At 35.4% G+C, this 21,144-nt stretch overlaps 1 protein-coding gene across 11 annotated transcripts in view; it reads right to left on the bottom strand.

Moving 5' to 3' along the window:
* The window catches only part of FANCL (FA complementation group L), an 84,527-nt gene that overhangs the window by 10,253 nt on the left and 53,130 nt on the right, over positions 1-21,144 (bottom strand). For 2 of the 11 annotated variants that reach the window (XM_081589462.1, XM_081589459.1), the window contains exon 8: positions 18,295-18,339. The exons of 8 other annotated variants lie outside the window; for them this stretch is intronic. In XM_081589462.1, the coding sequence (XP_081445588.1) occupies positions 18,295-18,339 (45 nt within the window). Of the gene's footprint in view, positions 1-18,294; positions 18,347-21,144 lie in introns of all 11 variants that reach the window. One more of the 11 variants, XM_081589457.1, reaches the window with a different exon arrangement.

Genomic DNA, 21,144 nt, shown 5'->3' with positions numbered 1-21,144 from the left:
AAAAGAGCACAGGTAGAAACAGAAATAAAAGGTCTGTCAGCTATCCTTTCATTTCATGATGTATATAGTGAAAAATATACTAAATTTTATGAAACTTAATATTTCAACCATGCGTCAGGACTATGTTAGGATCTCCAATACAAAGATAAAAGAACCCAGTTCACAAAGATATCACCATTCTAATCTTGTAGGGTAACAAAGTATCTGATCAAGACATATTCAGCCTCTTGACGCCTTAATATTACATCTATAAATGTAAGTGTGCCATAGAATCTACAGCATAGATTAACTTCTAAGGTGACTTTCAGATCTAAAGTTAAGAATTCAAATATAACTTTGAAAATTCATAAAGTAGATGATCCTGTCAACTCAAAAGTACATATATTTTCTTTCAAGATGCCAGTTACTATAAATACTCTCATTTATTTCCAAATTATGTTTATAAACATTTTCTCATTCACATTATAAATAATTTATGATTCACTATAGAACAAACATTTCCTCTTTAATCAAAAGAACTGTTACACCAGGATGAAAATATTTGGATTACATTTTCTATCCTCACATATTTAAAGGGAAAAGTCAAAGATGCATTATACAACTGCTATTATTTTCTAAAATATAGGGACAAGATTTCAGTCTTCTAAAACTTATGAGTTTTGAAATAATTTATAAAATCATAAATTTCTAGCAGAAATATAAAAGTAATAAATATCATGAACATCCAAAAATTACATGTTGAACATTGCAACTGATTAGTTTCATTAATTAAAGGAAAATGTCAATCGTTTTTGCACATACACATGATTAAAAGAAATAGAGGGGAAAAGCTGTAGAAGGAAGACAAAAGAAATTAGCAAAATAAACAATTAATTAAAACAAACAGAAAAGGTTTAGTGTCCCCAAAGCAATAAATTGTTACAGAGGAGAAAAGTACCCCAGTAACAAAGCAGACGATGTAGAAGCTTCTCACCTAAGCCGTGCTGTGGTGGGGAGAGGATGTGATGCTAAACAATCTCTTGTTCTTAAAGCATTTTTCAAATTAAAATAGAAGTCCTGAGAAAGTTTAAAAAAATATCAAACAAGATGAGAAGAGCACATTCTATATTCTCTACCTACTCCAAAGATCTGTAGCATACCATTTCAAAGGCATACCAACCACATTATTTTATCTATGTATTTTTCATTCTATTTTTACATGGGGTAGGGCAGTGACAGGCAAAAAAAAAAGACACAGACTAACCACCAGACTTTGGAAAACTACATCTGTAACATTCCATGCATTGGGAGCTCAAGAGCTAGGTTTAACAGGGAAGACAGTCTCTGTAATGGAGACCAATCTTCTTGTGTGAAAAGCAAAGGTCAGAAGATTAAAAAGAATGTATTAATCTCAAAGAAAAAAGACATTTTGACATGATTTGAAAAGAGCAGGCATAAAGATATTAAGAGATCAATTTCACATTGGGTTCACCTAAGGCATTTAACGAAATCCTCTGCACTGAAATCAGGATACCTGGTCCATTGTGTATACAGGCATCTCAATGAGAAGATCTGTATGTGAGATCCCTGTGTTGATGCATTGAAAATTTCTGAATAAACACAATTCTGAACAGTTTGTTGGGGATGACAGATTTGGCATTTAAACCTTTCGATCGTGAACCATTCTGGGCAAATGTCACCAAATTATGGCTTTACCAAAAAAATTAAAAGGCATATTCTATCTCCTGACTAGTTATTTATATTACTGAAACACAGTCAATTTTGGAAATGCTTGCCAATTTTCATCACAAGGAAGTGTGATGAATCAAGTGCCCCAACAAGTAAGCAGAGGAAGGTAAAATTGGTTATTCTTGTTTTATGTTTCAGTTCAGTTCAGATCATTTCAGTTGCTCAGTCACGTACGACTCTTTGCGACCCCATGAATCGCAGCACTCCAGGCCTCCCTGTCCATCACCAACTCCCAGAGGCCACCCAAATCCATGTCCATCAAGTCAATGATGCCATCCAACCATCTCATCCTCTGTCATCCCCTTCTCCTCCTGCTCTCAATCTTTCCCAGCATCAGCATCTTTTCAAATGAGTCAGCTCTTCACATCAGGTGACCAAAGTACTGGAGTTTCAGCTTCAACATCAGTCCTTCCAATGAACACCCAGGACTGATCTCCTTTAGGATGGACTGGTTGGATTTACTTGTAGTCCAAGGGACTCTCAAGAGTCTTCTCCAACACCACAGTACAAAAGCATCAATTCTTCGGCGCTCAGCTTCCTTCACCGTCCAGCTCTCACATCCATACGTGACCACTGGAAAAACCATAGCCTTGACTAGACGGACCTTTGTTGGCAAAGTAATATCTCTGCTTTTTAATATACTGTCTAGGTTGGTCATAACTTTCCTTCCAAGGAGTAAGCATCTTTTAATTTCATGGCTGCAATCACCATCTGCAGTGATGTTGGAGCCCAGAAAAATAAAGTCAGCCATTGTTTCCACTGTTTCTCCATCTATCTGCCATGAAGTGATGGGACCAGATGCCATGATCTTAGTTTTCTGAATGTTGAGCTTTAAGCCACTTTTTCACTCTGCTCTTTCATTTTCATCAAGAAGCCCTTTAGTTCTTCTTCACTTTCTGCCATAAGGGTAGTGTCATCTGCATATCTGAGGTTATTGATATTTCTCCCCGCAATTTTGATTCCAGCTTGTGCTTCCTCCAGCCCAGCGTTTCTCATGATGTACTCTGTATATAAGTTACATAAGCAGGGTGACAATATACAGCCTTGATGTACTCCTTTTCCTATTTGGAACCAGTCTGTTGTTCCATGTCCACTTCTAACTGTTGCTTCCAGATCTGGATACAGGATTCTCAAGAGGCAGGTCAGGTGGTCTGGTATTCCCATCTCTTTCAGAATTTTCCACAGTTTATTGTGATACACACAGTCAAAGGCTTTGGCATAGTCATTGAAGCAGAGGCAGATGTTTTTCTAGAACTCTTGCTTTTTTGATGATACAGCAGATGTTGGCAATTTGATCTCTGGTTCCTCTGCTTTTTCTAAAACCAGCTTGAACATCTGGAAGTTCACGGTTCACGTATTGCTGAAGCCTGGCTTGGGAGAATTTTAAGCATTACTTTACTAGCGTGTGAGATGAGTGCAATTGTGCAGTAGCTGGAGCATTCTTTGGTATTGCCTTTCTTAGGGATTGGAATGAAAACTGACCTTTTCCAGTCCTGTGCCACTGCTGAGTTTTCCATATTTGCTGGCATAATGAGTGCAGCACTTCACAGCATCATATTTCAGGATTTGAAACAGCTCAACTGGAATTCCATCACCTCCACTAGCGTTGTTCATAGTGATGATTCCGAAGGCCCACTTGACTTCACATTCCAGGATGTCTGGCTCTAGGTGAGTGATCCCACCATCATGATTATCTGGGTCATGAAGATCTTTTTTGTACAGTTCTTCTGTGTATTCTTGCCACCTCTTCTTAATATCTTCTGCTTCTGTTAGGTCCCTACCATTTCTGTCCTTTATTGAGCCCATCTTTGCATGAAATGTTCCCTTGGTATATCTAATTTTCTTGACGAGATCTCTAGTCTTTCCCATTCTATTGTTTTCCTCTATTTCTTTGCACTGATCACTGAGGAAAGCTTTCTTATCTCTCCTTGCTATTCTTTGGAACTCTGCATTCAAATGGGTACATCTTTCCTTTTCTCCTTTGCTTTTCACTTCCTGTCTTTTCACAGCTATTTGTAAGGCCTCCCTAGATAGCCATTTTGTTTTTTTGCATTTCTTTTTCTTGGGGATGGTATTGATTCCTGTCTTCTATACGATGTCACGAACTTCAACCCACAGTTCATCAGGCACTCTATCAGATCTAGTCCCTTAAATCTATTTTATGTTTAGTAAATAAATAAACCATCAGAAAACTAGATTACATTGGAAATCCTAAAGGGTATCACCTTTTCTCATGACTTATAGTGAACAAATAAGGAAGGAGATGAAAACGTTATATTTAATGAAAGGAATTGGTGCTCTCGTTTCCACTGGCCCCACTCACTAATGAGTGGTTATATGCTAGAGTCTAAACTTCAAAACATGCTAGTCCTGATTTACTGAAACGTTAATGATCTCTTTTTTATGTTTGACAAAGAAACTGGTTAACAAGTATAAGCTAAGAAGTTAGTGGCTGTGACCCATTATTATATCAGTTCAGTTCAGTTCAGTCGCTCAGTCATGTCCGACTCTTTGCGACCCCATGAATTGCAGCACGCCAGGCCTCGCTGTCCATCACCAACTCCCGAAGTCTACCCAAACCCATGTCCATCAAGTCAGTAATGCCATCCAACTATCTCATCCTCTGTCGTCCCCTTCTCCTCCTGCCCCCAATCCTACCCAGCATTAGGGTCTTTTTCAGTGAGTCAACTCTTCGCATGAGGTGGCCAAAGTATTGGAGTTTCAGCCTCAACATCAGTCCTTACAATGAATACCCAGGATTGATCTCCTTTAGGATGGATTGATTGGATCTCCTTGCAGTCCAAGGGACCCTCAAGAGTCTTCTCCAACACCACACTTCAAAAGCATCAATTCTGTGGCGCTCAGCTTTCTTCACCGTCCAACTCTCACATCCATACATGACCACTGGAAAAACCATAGCCTTGACTAGATGCACTTTTGTTGGCAAAGTAATATCTGCTTTTAAATATGCTATCTAGGTTGGCCATAACCTTCCTTCCAAGGAGTAAGCGTCTTTTAATTTCATGGCTGCAATCACCATCAGCAGTGATTTTGGAGCCCCCAAAAAATAAAGTCTGACACTGTTTCCCCATCTATTTCCCATGAAATGATGGGACCAGATGCCATGATCTTAGTTTTCTGAACGTTGAGCTTTAAGCCAACTTTTTCACTCTCCTCTTTCACTTTCATCAAGAGGCTCTTTAGTTCTTCTTCACTTTCTGCCATAAGGGTGGTGTCATCTGCATATCTGAGGTTATTGATGTTTCTCCCGGCAATCTTGATTCCAGCTTGTGTTTCTTCCAGCCCAGCGTTTCTTCTGATGTACTCTGCATATAAGTTAAATAAGCAGGGTGACAATATACAGCCTTGACATACTCCTTTTCCTATTTGGAACCAGTCTGTTGTTCCATGTCCAGTTATAACTGTTGCTTCCTGACCTGCATAGAGGTTTCTCAAGAGACAGGTCAGATGGTCTGGTATTCCCATCTCTTTCAGAATTTTCCACAGTTTATTGTGATCCACACAGTCAAAGGCTTTGGCATAGTCAATAAAGCAGAAAGAGATGTTTTTCTGGAACTCTCTTGCTTTTTCGATGAATGTGGTCCACTGGAGAAGGTCATGGCAAACCACTTCAGTATTCTTGCCTTGAGAACCCCATGAACAGTATGAAAAGGCAAAAAGATAGGACACTGAAAGATGAACTCCCCAGGTCAGTAAGTGCCCAATATGCCACTGGAGATCAGTGGAGAAATAACTCCAGAAAGAATGATGGGATGGAGCCAGAGCAAAAACGATACCAAGCTGTGGATGTGACTGGTGATAGAAGCAAAGTCCAATGCTATAAAGAGCAATATTGCATAGGAACCTGGAATGTTAGGTCCATGAATCAGGGCAAATTGGAAGTGGTCAAACAGGAGATGGCAAGAGTGAACATCGACATTCTAGGAATCAGCGAACTAAGATGGACTGGAATGGGTGAATTTAACTCAGATGACCATTATGTCTACTACTGTGGGCAAGAATCCTTTAGAAGAAATGGAGTAGCCATCATGGTCAACAAAAGAGTCCGAACAGCAGTACTTGGATGCAATCTAAAAAACGATAGAATGATCTCTGTTCGTTTCCAAGGCAAACCATTCAATATCACAGTAATCCAAGTCTATGCCCCAACCAGTAACGCCGAAGAAGCTGAAGTTGAACGGTTCTATGAAGACCTACAAGACCTTCTAGAACTAACACCCAAAAAAGATGTCCTTTTCAGTATAGAGGACTGGAATGCAAAAGTAGGAAGTCAAGAAACACCTGGCGTAACAGGCAAATTTGGCCTTGGAGTACAGAATGAAGCAGGGCAAAGGCTAATAGAGTTTTGCCAAGAGAACGCACTGGTAAGAGCAAACACCCTCTTCCAACAACACAAGAGAAGGCTACACGTGGACATCACCAGATGGTCAACGCCGAAATCAGATTGATAATATTTTTTGCAGCCAAAGATGGAGAAGCTCTATACAGTCAGCAAAAACAAGACCAGGAGCAGACTGTGGCTCAGATCAATATTATATAGAAGGTGTACAAAATTTTTCAAATAGTGGTGACAAGTCAAGGAAGCTGATAGCAACTGTAAAGAAAGTTCTGTAGGGGTAAAGACATCATTTGAGAGATCAGTATACTCTTTGAATTAAAATAATTTGAGATTTTAAAAGAACTGTCAAGTTATATCACTTAGAAGGTCACATAGAGCTGCAAAGGTTTTGTTCAATCTTGAAGAACAAATCAAACACGCCAAATGCAAACATCAGGATTTTTTAAGGAAGGTAAATTTGTGGGCCATAGGTTTAACTGGTATATTTGGACCACTGTCCTACATCATCTTTATTTGTAGCTATAACAATAAGTGATATATGCAATGGTAATTTTAACTTGGAAGTCTCCCCCAAAAAGCAAAGCCTGAGGCAAGGGCTGGCAGTACAGATAGGTTATTAGAAGTAATCTTAGGGACTGAGGGAGTAGGGACTGGAAAGAGTACAAGAGAAGAGAGAAAGATAAAATAAGGAAGTACTTTCAAGATGGTCACTGTGGTCAGTGGTGGCTCTTTGAGAAGTTATGGAGAAAGTTTCTCAGAATTGCTACCCAAGAAACAATTCAGGAGCATTTATTCACTGGCTTTGATTTCTGACTGGTCATGTTGCTCTAAGTGGGATTACAAATTCTCTCACATTCCAGATCTGCATACATACGTATGCCTGGTGGCTCACACAAGCATCACTGGTCCCAGCATTAGAAGAGCTCTGGGCAAAGAGCATTGGTAGAGCTGAGGTGAGGTGCTTTGTCAAGATATACAATCATGAAATGAACTGAACCCATGAGGCTGAGTAAAAACTGGATACAAAGGAAGTGAAGTAGGGAGCAAGGATTATCTAAGTCTTAGCCATGTGCCAAAAAGGGAAGTGTGACATATGGTCAATTCTCCAAGAGTTAAATATGCCCATTTTGAATAAACTTTCCTTGTGAAATTGATTTATATAAAGCTTTAATAGTAATAAAAGAGATTATTTGAAATAACATGTATGTGTGTGTGTGTGTGTGTGTGTGTGTGTGTGTGTATAAATTCTGCCTATTTGGGGCTGTTGTCTTATTACTAAGCTTTCAGGGCTCTTTGTATATTCTAAGCACATGTGCATTATCTATATATCTTGCAAATATTTTCTCCTAGTCTATCGCTCGTCTTTTTGCTCTCTTAACAGTATTTTTCAAGAAGGAAAAAAAAACTGTACATCTCCTATATGATCTAGCCATTCTAACTCTAGGTATTTTCTGAAAGGAAATGAAAGCATATATTCATATAATGATATTCATATAATGTTCATGGTATCTTATTCGTAACAGCCACATCTTGGAAACAACCCACAGGTCCATCACAGGTAAACAAACTATGTGATTACATTCATACAAAGGAGTACTACTCAGAATAAAAAGAATGAATTATTAGTACATGCTATGACATTGATAAATCTCTAATTATGCTGAGGAAAGAAACCTAACATAGAAAAGCACATAGAATTACATAAAACTCTAGAGAGGAGAGCAGTAGTTGCCTGGGGATCAGGAGGAGGGACAAGAGGGACAAAAGGGAGAGATTAAAAAGGGGAAGGGGAAACTTAGTTGCTGTGGAAATGTTTATTATCTTGATTGTGGGGTTGACTTCACCCATGTAAACATTTCTCAATGCTCACCAGATCATACACTTTAAATATGTTCAGCTTATTGGGTATCAATTATAGCTCAAAAAAACTATTTAAATGGAGAAGGAAATGGCAATCCATGCCAGTATTCTTGCCAGGAAAATCTCATGGACAGAGGAGCCTGACGGACCTGTCCATAGCGTCTCAAAGAGTTGGACACAACTATGTGACTGAGCATGCACATACCAGGCTGTTTTAAAAAACACTCATCTGATTTCTGGGCAGTAATGGTTCTATATAGCAGTACCTTCTTTGCAACAGATTTGTAGTATATTTCTCAACATTTAGGAGTTAAACAATTTACAAAACAGCAATTTACAAAACAGCCAAATTTCTAACACCAAGGACAAAAGCAGAAGAGTAACTGTTCATTAACCCACCATTTAGAGAATAAAGTTTTATCACTTGTATATGTATATATTGAACAAGGAAGGAGAAAGGATATATATGGAAACTAAGATGTTAGCTATTCCCCTATAACTGTTATTAAATTATGTTAAACTAGGAAAGCACTTAAGCAGAAAAGTGTGAACACTGCCAATCTCAAAATGTAACGCTTATTATCTTTAAAAGCATTTTGTTACTTTTATAATACCTGAAGTGATATAATAATGTCAGTCACTTAACCAGATCTTAGAGTATAATATCTTCATCTTAAGTACTATTATTTCCAGTATTTTAATAATTTTCTCACAGTCCCAGAATGTGATCTTTTGTGCTCTGATGACACTTAAATTAATAGCATAATTTTCTGGTACTTGCAACAGTTGCTTTCCATTCTGATTTTTTTATACTTTCCTATAATACATGCAGATAAATCCTCTAATAATCATTTTGTCTTTATCTCTGAGGGATTCAAAAAGCTTCAACAGAATAAGGAAATATCAAGAGATTAAACTTTTAGAGAAATTTAATTTTAATATTAATTGCAATATTCCCAGATATCTTTAAAGAGATGATAAATCTCTTAAATATCAGTTCATTTGCTCTTATTTGCAAGCTTCATTGATGTTCTCAACTCTTTCTGTAGGTATAACTAAATCTATTTAATCAAATACTGTTCTCTGGCATACAATCCATAAGGCATACATCAACTCTTCCTATAGTTTACTTTTACTATAACTGACCACTGACGATTTAAAAGATTTGCTACTATTCTTAAAACATGTTGAGAGTATATATGCCCAAAATCAAATGAAACATACTCACTCCATGTGTAGCCATTACAGAATGTAGCAAAAGTAGTAGTAAAGAGGATATTTATAGCTATAAATACATACATTAAAAAACAAGAAAAAGTTCACCATCAACAACCTAACTTTACAACTAAAGAAGCAAACTAAACTCAAAGCTAGCAGAAAGAAAGAAGGATTAGAGAAGAGATAAGTAAAATAGAGCATAAAAAGACAACAGAGAAAAATCAATAAAACCAAAGGTTGATTCTTTTAAAAGTTCAACAAGTGGACAAATTTCTAGATAAATTGACTAAGAAAAAAAGAGAATTCAAATTATTAGAATCAAATATGAGTGGGGATATTACTACCATTCTACAAAAACAAGAATTATAAGGCAGAAAAATTTCATGAAATTTTATGAAAAAATTTCATATTTTATGAAAAAAATTTCATGAAAAATTATATACCAACAAATTGCATAGCTTTGATGAATAAATTCCTAGAAACACAAAACTTTTCAAGACTAAACCACAAATACATAGAGAATCTGAATAGAACAACGAGGAGTAAGGAGACTGAATCAGTAATCAAAAGATCTCAACAGAGAAGTCCTAGACTTGGTAAGTGTCACTGATGAATTATACCAAACATTTTAAAGACTTAACAAAATATCATCAACCTCAGATATGCAGATGATACCACTCTAATGGCAGAAAGCAAAGAGGAACTAATGAGCCTCTTGATGAGGGTGAAAAGAGGAGAGTGAAAAAGCCGGCTTAAAACTCAACATTCAAAAAACTAAGCTCATGGCATCCAGTCCTATCACTTCATGGCAGATAGAAGGGTGAAAAGTGGACACAATGACAGATTTCATTTTCTTGGGCTCCAAAATCACTGTGGACAGTGACTGCAGAAGACGTTTGCTCTTTGGAAGGAAAAGTATGACAAACCTAGACTGCCGGGAGCCAGCTCACGAGATCCCACCCATGACAAGGTCATAAGGAGAAGGACTGATCGAGCATGGCTTCTCAGGCCTCAGGGATTCTCGGAAGGCTGCCTCGGCGCTCACCTTGAAGATGATATCTGTCTTTCTGATGTTTGTTACAATAAACCTCTTCTTATTTTCTGTGACTTAGACAAAAGGCCTTTCCTGATTCTCTTCTATTTTAGAAGATCTATGTGATCTATGTGAAACCTTAGATCTATGTGAAACCTTAATTCAACAAGGCCCCTGAACAGTAGCACCCTAATAAAATTATCTAGGATATAGAGTATACTAATCCAAATTCCTCTTACTGGCATATTGGTTTGTTTAATAAATATACCTGTGCCTTTGGAGCTAATGTGCTTGACTGCTCCTTACCAATAAACAACATTGAGAGCCTCCACACAAAAAGCCCCAATGGGCACAGAGCCCTTCATGGAAAAAAGGGCTTATTAGAAAACATAAGAAATACTACTTTATGAAACTGTTACTTAGTCTATATTTACTATGTTTTTGCTCTTAACGTATTTAGCCTATATAATAAAAACATAATAGTTAGAGATTTATATAAATAAAAGTTTAGCTTTAATACAAATAATAGGACATTTGTTAATTCAGTTGGTGATTTTGCTAGGCACTGACCTTTGTGCTACATTGTTTCAGCTTGCTGTACCATGACTTTATGGGACCACATTCTTTTCTGTTAGGCTCAAGGCATAAGATAGATTACAGAAAAACAGGTTTTACTTTGAAACTCCGAGTTTATAAATTCTTTCTTTGTCATAATCTGCTGTGCCTGTATTCTTTAAAAAATGTAACTCTGGTACTTTCTGTGCCTGATACAAAAGTGTTCTGGCTGATCAACCCTTATCAATAAAGGAGTCACAGGATGTTAGCAGGCCTCCAGGCCAGAAGATGATGTAAACAACTTTAAACTTTTTGTAACTAAGAAACACAAACAGTGTCCTGGTTCTGATAAGGGTCAAAAACTGCTGACCCATTGATCTGATTTGGCATGACTCTACACTTTGCATTTGTTTCTATGTACATCTAAAAGTATAAAAGCTGTCTTGAAAACAATAAAGTCAGAAGACACTTGGAAACACCGAGACTTGCTGTGTCTTCTCATTCGCATCGCTGACGCCGTCCATCCTGAGGGAACCCTGGACCAGCTGGAGCAGGACTCCGGCACTAGACAGCATATTAAAAAGCAAAGACATCACTTTTCTGACAAAGGTCCATATAGTTAAAACTATGGTTTTTCTAGTAATCATGTACAGATGTGAGGGTTGGACCATAAGGCTGAGCGCCAAAGAACTGATGCTTTCAAAATGTGGTGCTAGAGAAGATTCTTGATACTCCCTTGGACAGTAAGGAGATCTAAACAGTCAATCCTAAAGGAAATCAACCCTGAACATTCATTGGAAGGACTGATGCTGAAGCTGAAGCTCCAATACTTTCGGCCACCTGATGCAAAGAACTGACTCACTGAAAAAGACCCTGGTCCTGGGAAAGATTGAGAGCAGGGGAAGAAGAGGGTGACAGAGGATGAGATGGTTAGGTGGCATCACCAACTCAATGGACATAATTTGAGCAAACTCCGGAAGATAGTGAAAGACAGGGAAACCTTGAGTGCTGCAGTCCATAGGGTCACAAAGAGCTGGACACAACTTATTGACTGAACAACAACCACAACCACCAATACTTCTCAGACTTCTCCAAAAACTAATAAGGGTAAAATACTTTCTAACTAATTTTTAGATACGTATAAAGAGGCTATCTTTACTCTGATACTAAAGCCTCAAGAAAACTAAAAGCTATGATCCCTTTTGAATACTAATAAAAGAAAATTCCTCAACAGAATACCAAATTTAGCAGCATATTAAAAAAGATTACACACAGAGATCAGGTGGGATTTATTCCTGGAATACAAAAATGGTTCAAAATATGCAAATCAATAAAATGTAAAACACTATACTAATGGAATGAAAAAAAATCCATTTAATCATCTGAACTGACCCAGAAAAAAACATTTGACAATATTTAACACCTTCTCATGATAAAAACTCAACAAAGATCAAAGAAAATTACTGCAACAAAATAAAAGCCATGTTATAAAAAAGAACAGCAAACATCATACTCAATGCTCAAAGACTGAAAGCTTTACCTCTAAGATCAAGAACAAAGCAAGGATACCTACTTTCATCACTTCTATTCAACACAGTACTGGAAGTTCTAGCTAGATCAATTAGGCAAGAAAAAGAAATTAAAGCATCCAAATAAGAAAGGAAGAAGTAAAATTATCCCTGCTTGAAGATGATATAAACTTACAGGTAAAAAATCCTAAATACCGTCCCCCCCCAAAATTGTTAGAACTAAGAAATTAATTTGGCAAAGTGACAGGATACCACTTTGACCACTAGTTGCATTTCCAAACAGCAACAATAAACAACCCAAGAAAGAAATTAAGAAAACAATTCCATTTACAATATCATCAAAAAATGAAACAAAACAAAAACAACCTTAGTAATTAACTAACCAAGAAGGTTATGGACATAAAATGAAAACATAAATGGTTATATCACTCCTGAAAAAAATGAACAGAAGCCATCAATAAAAGGAATCTCAACCCACGTTCATGACAATGCAATCCTTATCAAAATCCCAATGACAATTTTTGGGGGCACAAACAGAAACCCGCATCTTAAAACTCATATAGAATCTTAAGAGGCCCTGTATAGCCATACAATCTCAAAAAAGAACAAACACGGAGGGAAAAGGGAAAGGACAAAGTGGAAATCACATTTTCTGATTTCAAAACTTCCTATAAAGCTACAGTAATCAAAACAATGTGGTACTAGCATACAGACAGAAAAAAATACAAATGGAACAGAATAGAGAGCCTAGAAATATACACTCATAAACGTGATCAAATCATTTCTGACAAAAATGTCAAGACCATTCAATGAGAAAAGAACAATCTTTTCAATTAATGGAGCTAGGAAAACTGGATATCAACGTATAAAATAATTAAGCTGGCCCCTTATCTAGCAACATATATAAAAAGTAACTTAAAATGGATCAAAGACATAGATATAAGAGCTGTTTAAGTATAAAACTTTCAGAAAAAATGCAGGGCAGAAGCTCTATGACACTGGATCAGGCAATGATTTCTTCAATATAGCACCAAGGGTACTGGCAACAACAGGAAAAGTTAGACTTGATGAAAATTTAAAATTTTTGTGCATCAGAAGACAACAGCAACAGAGTAAAAAGGCAACACACAGAATGGGAGAAAACATTTGCAAATCATGCATTTGATAAAGGATAAATATCTAGAATATATAGAGAACTCTCAAAACTCAACAACAAAAACAACCTATTTTAAAACTGGGCAAAGGACTGACTAAGACATTTATCCAAAGAAGATATAGAAATGGCCAATAAGTACATGAAAAGACACTGAATATCTCTTAGGGAAATGCAAGTCAAAACTGAAATAAGATCACTTCACTCACACTCATTAACAGAAAATAAGTGTTTGGGAGGATGTAGAGAAACTGAAACTCTCGTACACTGCTGTAGGAATGTAAAATGGTACAGGAGCTCTGGAAAGCAGTATAGCAGTTTCTCAAAAAATTAAAAATAAAATTACCACTTAATTATTGGTAATTTAACTACCAATTAAAAATGGGAACTCATAGAGCTATATATGCACATCCATGTTCACTTGCAGCATTATTCCCATGAGCTAAAATGTGAAAGCAATTTAAGTCCATCAACGGAGGAAGGGATAAACAAAATGTGGTATATACATGTAATGGCATATTTTCAATCTTAAAAAGGAAGGAAATTCTGACATACACTACAACTTGTATGAACCTTGAGCGTATTATGCTAAGTGAAATAAGCCAGTCAAAAAAGACAAATGCTGCATGATTCCACTTATGTAAGGTACTTAGCATAGTCAAACTATAGAGTCAGAAACTAGAATGGTGGCTGCTAGATGCTGGTGAAGAGGAGAAGGGAAGTTACTGTTTAATGGGTATAGTGTTTCAGTTTTACAAGATTTGAAAAAGAGTTCTGGAGATGAATGGTAGTAAAGGTAACCAACAACTTGATGAATGTATTTAATACCATTGAACTGCACCTTTAAAAATGGTTAAGGTAGTAAATTTTGTGTAACTTATCACAATTTTAAAAAATAATAAAGATGCTAAGAATGCCAGGATAGGCCTTAGATACCATGGCAGCCTGAGCCTGACTGATGAACAAACCCCTGTGGCTGTTTATCCATTTATATCTCTCAGACTGTTAACTCTGAGAAAAACCACGTCTTGTACAATGCTACTTAAGACCCTTAGTATTTGGTTCAAATACATTTCTAATATTCCGTGTTAACTGTTTTTAACTTCCTTTACTTTGTATTAAAAGAAAGTTCTACATAATAAAAAAAAATTAAGCCAATCAGAAAAAAGCAAACTAGTCTAGCTTTTTGTTCTAGGTAGGACATACCACAAAAGGGTTCTACTCTACTCTCATCAAAAAGTTGACTATATCTAATTGTTATTATTCACACTAAAAACAACAAAATAAGGAAATAAATGTTCACAAAAATCTTTGCTTTCAGAGAAGGTCAAGACTAATAAAATGTGTCTGTTGCTGGCTATCAATGTTACCTTCATAGCCAGAGCCAGGGAACTACATGCTAGCAGGAACATCACCTAAAAAAATATATATACTGTTCCATTGCCTCTGCTATCTACCAACTCCAGAATTCTGGTTTGCTTCATTATATCCATCTGCTAAGTTAGTTTTGCTTCTCATATTCAACTTTTTGTTTTAGCACAAAAAGATGATGAAAGTAAGTATATATAGCTGAGAGTATTAATCAGTGATTCTAGCAGATCAGACTTGAATTAGTATCTTTCATATTTGAATTATCATTTCTGTCTTCTGTCTACTGGAACTTTATTTTCAATACGGGTATCTGTTTTTCCAAACGGATGGCTTAAAACACACACACACACGCGTGCACACACACACACACATATACCAATATTCACATATTTTAAAACAGCCCTTAGATTTAAAAAAAAAAGTACAAATAGACATAGTATATTAATTTGCTCGAGTCCCTGACAGTGACAAAACATGAGGTAGAGAATGTTAATAAACTGTGTTTGTGTTGAAATAATTGCTTTGCTGATAAGCTAAGACAATCCTTTTTATCCAAAAGCATTTTAAAACATAAATCGCAATATTAAAAAACCACTTGGCGACGATATTTATATATTTTCTTTTACCTAGGACACTTGCTATATAAGAATATTTTATTGGTTTCCTCCAAACTACAGTCCAAGTATTAGTAATACATTAACCAACAAACTGTAAGACCAAACAGTATTTCTCAATATTTCTGTTGAGAAATATTGTTACAATGTATATATATTACTTATGTTACATATTACGTTACTTATGTCACTTTGTTACTTATGTTACAATGTATATATAGTCATCTACCACAACCAGAGAGCCTGGTGAGACTGATGGTTGTTTTGCATTAATCATCTCTATTTCATTTTTGAACACCAGAATACTTCCTGACTATTGCATATAAATGGAAATATCATCTTTAGAGTATATGTAGTTCAACATACAAAGAGAGAGATACCAATTACTTGTCATATATGGATGTGAGTGTGTTATATATACAATTATACAACATAATATAAATGTATATTGAAAGAAGGTTAACTGTTACTAATCCAGACTGCTGTTTCTTGCCCAGCAGTGTTGGTTTACTCTTGCCATAAGGGAGCATTTTCTGTTTGCTCAGTAACTTGTAGGCAAAAGGCTAAATAAAAGAGTCTTCTTCAACAAATCTGACCAATCAATCAAAAAGACCTAAAATATTGACATCTGGGGTAATCTATTCTGAGATCTACTCAGGTGACTCTACAATAAGGTTCACAATTGACAAGGCCCCAGTCATGTACTCAGAGCCTTCAAATAGTTTATAATAGCTGACTTTTAATCATGAGCAGATAACCAAAGATGATAAGAAAAAGCAACTCAAAGAAACAGAAACTATTCAGATGGGAAAAAAGATATATATTATTAGTATCTCTGGGGACAAAAGAAGATATATCAATGAAGTAAACTCTTAGAAACTAACATGACAGTATAAAAAAAACAAAACTCAACAGGAAGTTTACCAGAAAACACTGATGAAATTTAACAGAAAGTAAAGCTAATAGGAAACCCCATGTAGATGATTAAGAGTAGATTTAGACAACTGATGGAAAATTGTGGATTGAATGAGTTTTAAAGACACAGAAAACTAAGAAAATGAAATAGACAATTGTTAACTCTAAGTGGTAACAAAAACTGGGGCAACAAAGGAAAAATAATAATACTGAATACTAATTAACTACATGGTTTATCTCTGCATAGTATACGTATATGCTCACCATAATAATGTAAACAGAATACTGATCATCAAAATTACAAGATAACTATCTGAGAAGAAAAAGAACACAGGAAGTATTCCTATATGTTTGGAGTAGGGGAAAGGCAGAAGAAATAGCAAAATGAAATAGCAAATTCTTCATTATCTAGAGTGGGAAGTTAACAGATAATGGCCAAACCAAACCAACAAACAAAAGGTAGTGTAACAAGAGCATGTAATAATAAAAATTACATTATAACACCAAAAGGATCACCTAACAATTAAGTGGTTGGCCCTGGAGAGGGAGAAAAAGGTGGGAAGGACGCTAGGTCATACTGTTTCATATGAAAAGAAAACAAACAATAGCAACAACAAAAAAAACCCTGTAAATCTTAACTCTTTAAACTATGTTCACATACAACTTTTATTAGCGTATACACTTTAAAAAAATCAATAGCTCTCCCACATTATAAACTAGAAATCACGATTAAAAAAAAAAGACCAAATAGGCAATAGCAACAAAAACTATATTATAATTAGGAATAAACTCAACAAAAAATGTATAAGATGTGGATTAAGAAACTACAGCTACTTAACTGGGGGACCTAAATAAATGTAGAGATAATCAGTTCCTAGACTGTGAATATATCAGTTCTTAATTGGATGGATAAATGTAAACCCAATTATAACTAAAAACTAAATTATTCTAAAGATTATCTGGAATAATAAATGCACAGCATTATCAATAATATTTCAAAAAAATGAAATATTTTAAGTGATAAGCACAGGTTCAGATTAACCAGTGACATCCCAACTCTATAAATGAAGGCATTAAAGGTGATTTCACATTTTTAAAATTTTGCTTGCTTGTACTTTCTCTCTTTTTTTAGGAATCAATGTAGGGGTACTTTTGAAATACATGTTATTTTAAAAAAAGAAAGAAGCAGTTAGTAAGTTACTGAGTTCAGTAGGATACCATATCACACAGGTCAATCATATCACATAATCTCAATAATGAACTCAGTTTCTTTGTTTGATTCCTTTGATGTCTTTTTATCCACACCACTGTAGCAACAATGAGATGGCCAAGAAACCAAAAGTATATTTAATTAGCCAATTAAAGACTGAACAAAAATCCAGTTAGTTCTATGAGTTCTCCAACAAGGACAGCAGAGAAAAAATGGAAAGAAAGATAATCCAGTAGATCAAAAAAGGAGAATATCCTTAAGATCCATACAGTATGATACTGAGCATTTTCTCCATCTACCATTCTGTTTGTTTTAAACCAAATTTATTTTCTTAAGATCTCTTAGAAAGAGAAAAAGTCACTATTTCCATATACATACGAACTGAGGCAAAGACCAGCCTTGTGATTTGTTTGAGATTATACAATTAAGTCAATGGCTGAACTGTAAACAGAACCAAGGATACCCAACTGCTAGTCTGCTGCTCTAACTAATGGATCATGCTCCCTGCTATGTAATAGGACTGTTTTCCTTTAATTACAATTTATTCATTCACCATCAGATTATCAGCCACCGGCTTTATCATTAGTTTTGCTCTTCTTATATTCATGGCATTACTCCCAAGAATATGAGATTTATATGAGAAAAAGATATAATGACCACTGTTTACCATATCATATCCAATCTCTGAAAATTCCAGTCAGCATGACGGGGCTAGTTCACTAAAGCCTACACTTAATGGCATATTTACAGGTAAAGGTACAACTTCAGCATCTATTTTGGGTTGATCAGTGACCTGGAGAAAGGTAATTTTGTTTTTACAGAATCACTAATATCAATGCACTTAAAATCTTACATTAGAGCATCCTGTGGTCTCATCAGTCGACATTATTCATATATATGATCTAGACATACAAGTCCAAAGGGCAGCAGATTAGATACATTTTAGAGCGTTTGTGAGGTTGGGAAGTAGAATAAGACAAAAATCATGACATGCTCTTACATTCCTACGCTGAAATCTATAAAGGAAAACTGACTGGGTAAACAAAGTAAATATGTGAAAAGAGGTGTGCAGTCACTTGTCTGAGAAGCACTTCGTGTTTCTTTGGCACGTAGCGCGGCAGCAGTAGAAGCAGCAGCCTTGCCCTTGGTGCTCATTTCTTGCCGCTCTAAATGCCTCCTCGGAGCCAGAATACACTGGCTGTTGCTGATCATGCTGTGAGACACCTGCACTGGCTACTAGGCTTGTCATGACGCACAAAACCCTACCATCTTCAGCTTGACACTGCGCAAGTTATAATTACTCATCCAAATGAATATGTCAGAGCAGCAGCAGCAGACCTCTCATCAGAGCAAAAGAAAAATACATCAAAACATTATCAACCCAGCAGGAAGACAGGGACCATAAGGAAAATTACCCATGTTTAATGTGGATGCCACAAAGTCATGCCTATTATTTTACAGAAAGAAAGGAAAATAAAGATCTTCTAAGTTTAAAGTCCAGAAACACTGAATCCAAATAGGAAATGTAGAAAAAGGAGACAGGGAATTTTTTAAAATCAATTATCTGGCACCTGTTTACAATCTTTTAAATGTAAGTTTGCTGTTAGACTACAATACTACAATTCTTTAAGAACCACAACTGTTTAAAAATTGTTTTAAAAAAGTAAAAAGATAGTAACTCCCACAAGCAGAATTGTTTCCAATAGGTCAATGAAAAAAGATCACACACAGCAAAGAAGTTTGATGTTGCTTCACACTTTAAAAACATAAACTAACATTGCCAACACTTTTATCATATCTAAAATACTCAAGAGTTCATCTGGAAATAGCAGCAAAATGCTTAACAATGTACAGCTAAACTCTAACAATGGACAATTTTAGTAATATATGGAAAAGAAAAATAAAATCACCCCAGACATCCACAAATGAAGATGCATCCAAATTCTATAAGCATATATAAAAAAGGCAAGTGGAAATATAATTCCTATCTCATATTTAAATGTGAAAAAAGTATAACTTTTACAATAAACTTTCAATGAATATCTTTTAAAACAAGATACTAAAAATTTTCTCATTCAAGACACATAAAGCAGAAATCGCAACAAAGAGATTGATAAATGTGACCACACTGAGTATTAAACTTCTGATTGGCAAAATATATCAAAGTTAAAAAACATGCCTCAGGGATAAGACACTTATATCCCATATAACCAACACATAATTAGTATCCAAAGTATGTAAGGAATGCTTATAATAAAAGACAAAAATTTAAGTAGGCAAAGATTAAAAACACAACAATAAAGAGTATCAGTTCTTGATAGCAATTAAGAGCAGAGTAAAATCAGACTGCCTTAGAAAGGATGTGGGAAAGTAGAAATTACATTGCTGGGTAGGAGTATAAAGCTGTACAACCAATTTGGGAAGATAACTTGGCAATGTTTAGTAACCTCAAAGAGGTACACTCCTTACAATCCAGCACTTACACTTCAAAGCATAAACCATACTAAAAATCTAACACGTATAAAAGGAAACATAGAAAGATATTTACGGCAGCACTGTTTAGTAAGAAACTGTGCAAGAAATTATGAGCAACCATATCAGTAGGACACTGAATAAAGTAACTGGTGGATTCATATAATGAAATGATATAAAGCATTTAAAATGTACGACTGAGTGACTGAACTGAACTGATAAAGGCACAGATCATGGGTAAATCTCAGAAACAATGTTGTTTAAAAAAGACTGCAAATACTACAGAATATGGCATAAACAAATGTAGCAAAAGAGTATGCATGGATAGCATACATATCAATTCCAGGCAAAAGATTTTCCTCTAGAAAGGGAAAGAAGGAAAGAAAGGAAAGAAAAAGAGAAGAAAAAGAGGAGTAAAATTTTAAGTCCCAGAACATTTTATTCCTAAAAAAAGAAACAAAAAGATATCTGAAATAAATGTGCTAAATATTAAATATGTCAAATTTGAGTTGTGGTTAAAATGATGTCTAAATTTTTATCTGTACTATACTAAGAATTTTAATATGTTCTTTTAATTAAAAAAAAAAGATGCAATTCAAGTTACTACTAATTAGTTCTGTATTCTTAGGACTAATACAAAATAGAAAACCTGACATATGATACAATTAAATCTAAATATGGATTTGAATTAATATTATAAACACATTCCATGCTTATATGTGCAAGGCACTGAGCTGGTAGGGACACAAAATTTAGAAAAAATTGCTCTTAAGATTTTGTAGTGTTAAGAGTCACAAACTAATTTTGTTAAATGGCAGGATAAGGTAACTGCTCAACAGTCCCTTTGTGGAGAAGCAAACTTCACAGATTAAAGTCTGGGGAAAACTTGCATGATTAAACATGTTAAAAAAAAAACAAACAGGAAATTCATCAAAAACATATCCTTCAACCTTGGGATTTTGATAAATATTAAATTATAATCTAGAGATAACATATGGAAAGAGTAATACAATCTAGGTACAGTGTTATCTCATGATCTCACATAATACATAAAATTTATAGAGGCAAACTGAAAATGTATATTCATATTTTTCAAAAACTATGCAATTTATGTACAATTCCAGTT

Source organism: Giraffa tippelskirchi, chromosome 4, assembly GCF_054371585.1.
Source record: "Giraffa tippelskirchi isolate mGirTip1 chromosome 4, T2T-mGirTip1v1.2.pri, whole genome shotgun sequence".
Taxonomy (NCBI): Eukaryota; Metazoa; Chordata; class Mammalia; order Artiodactyla; family Giraffidae; genus Giraffa; species Giraffa tippelskirchi.
The sequence above is the reverse complement of the archived record's forward strand: the minus strand, read 5'-3'. Positions and strand labels throughout refer to the sequence as shown.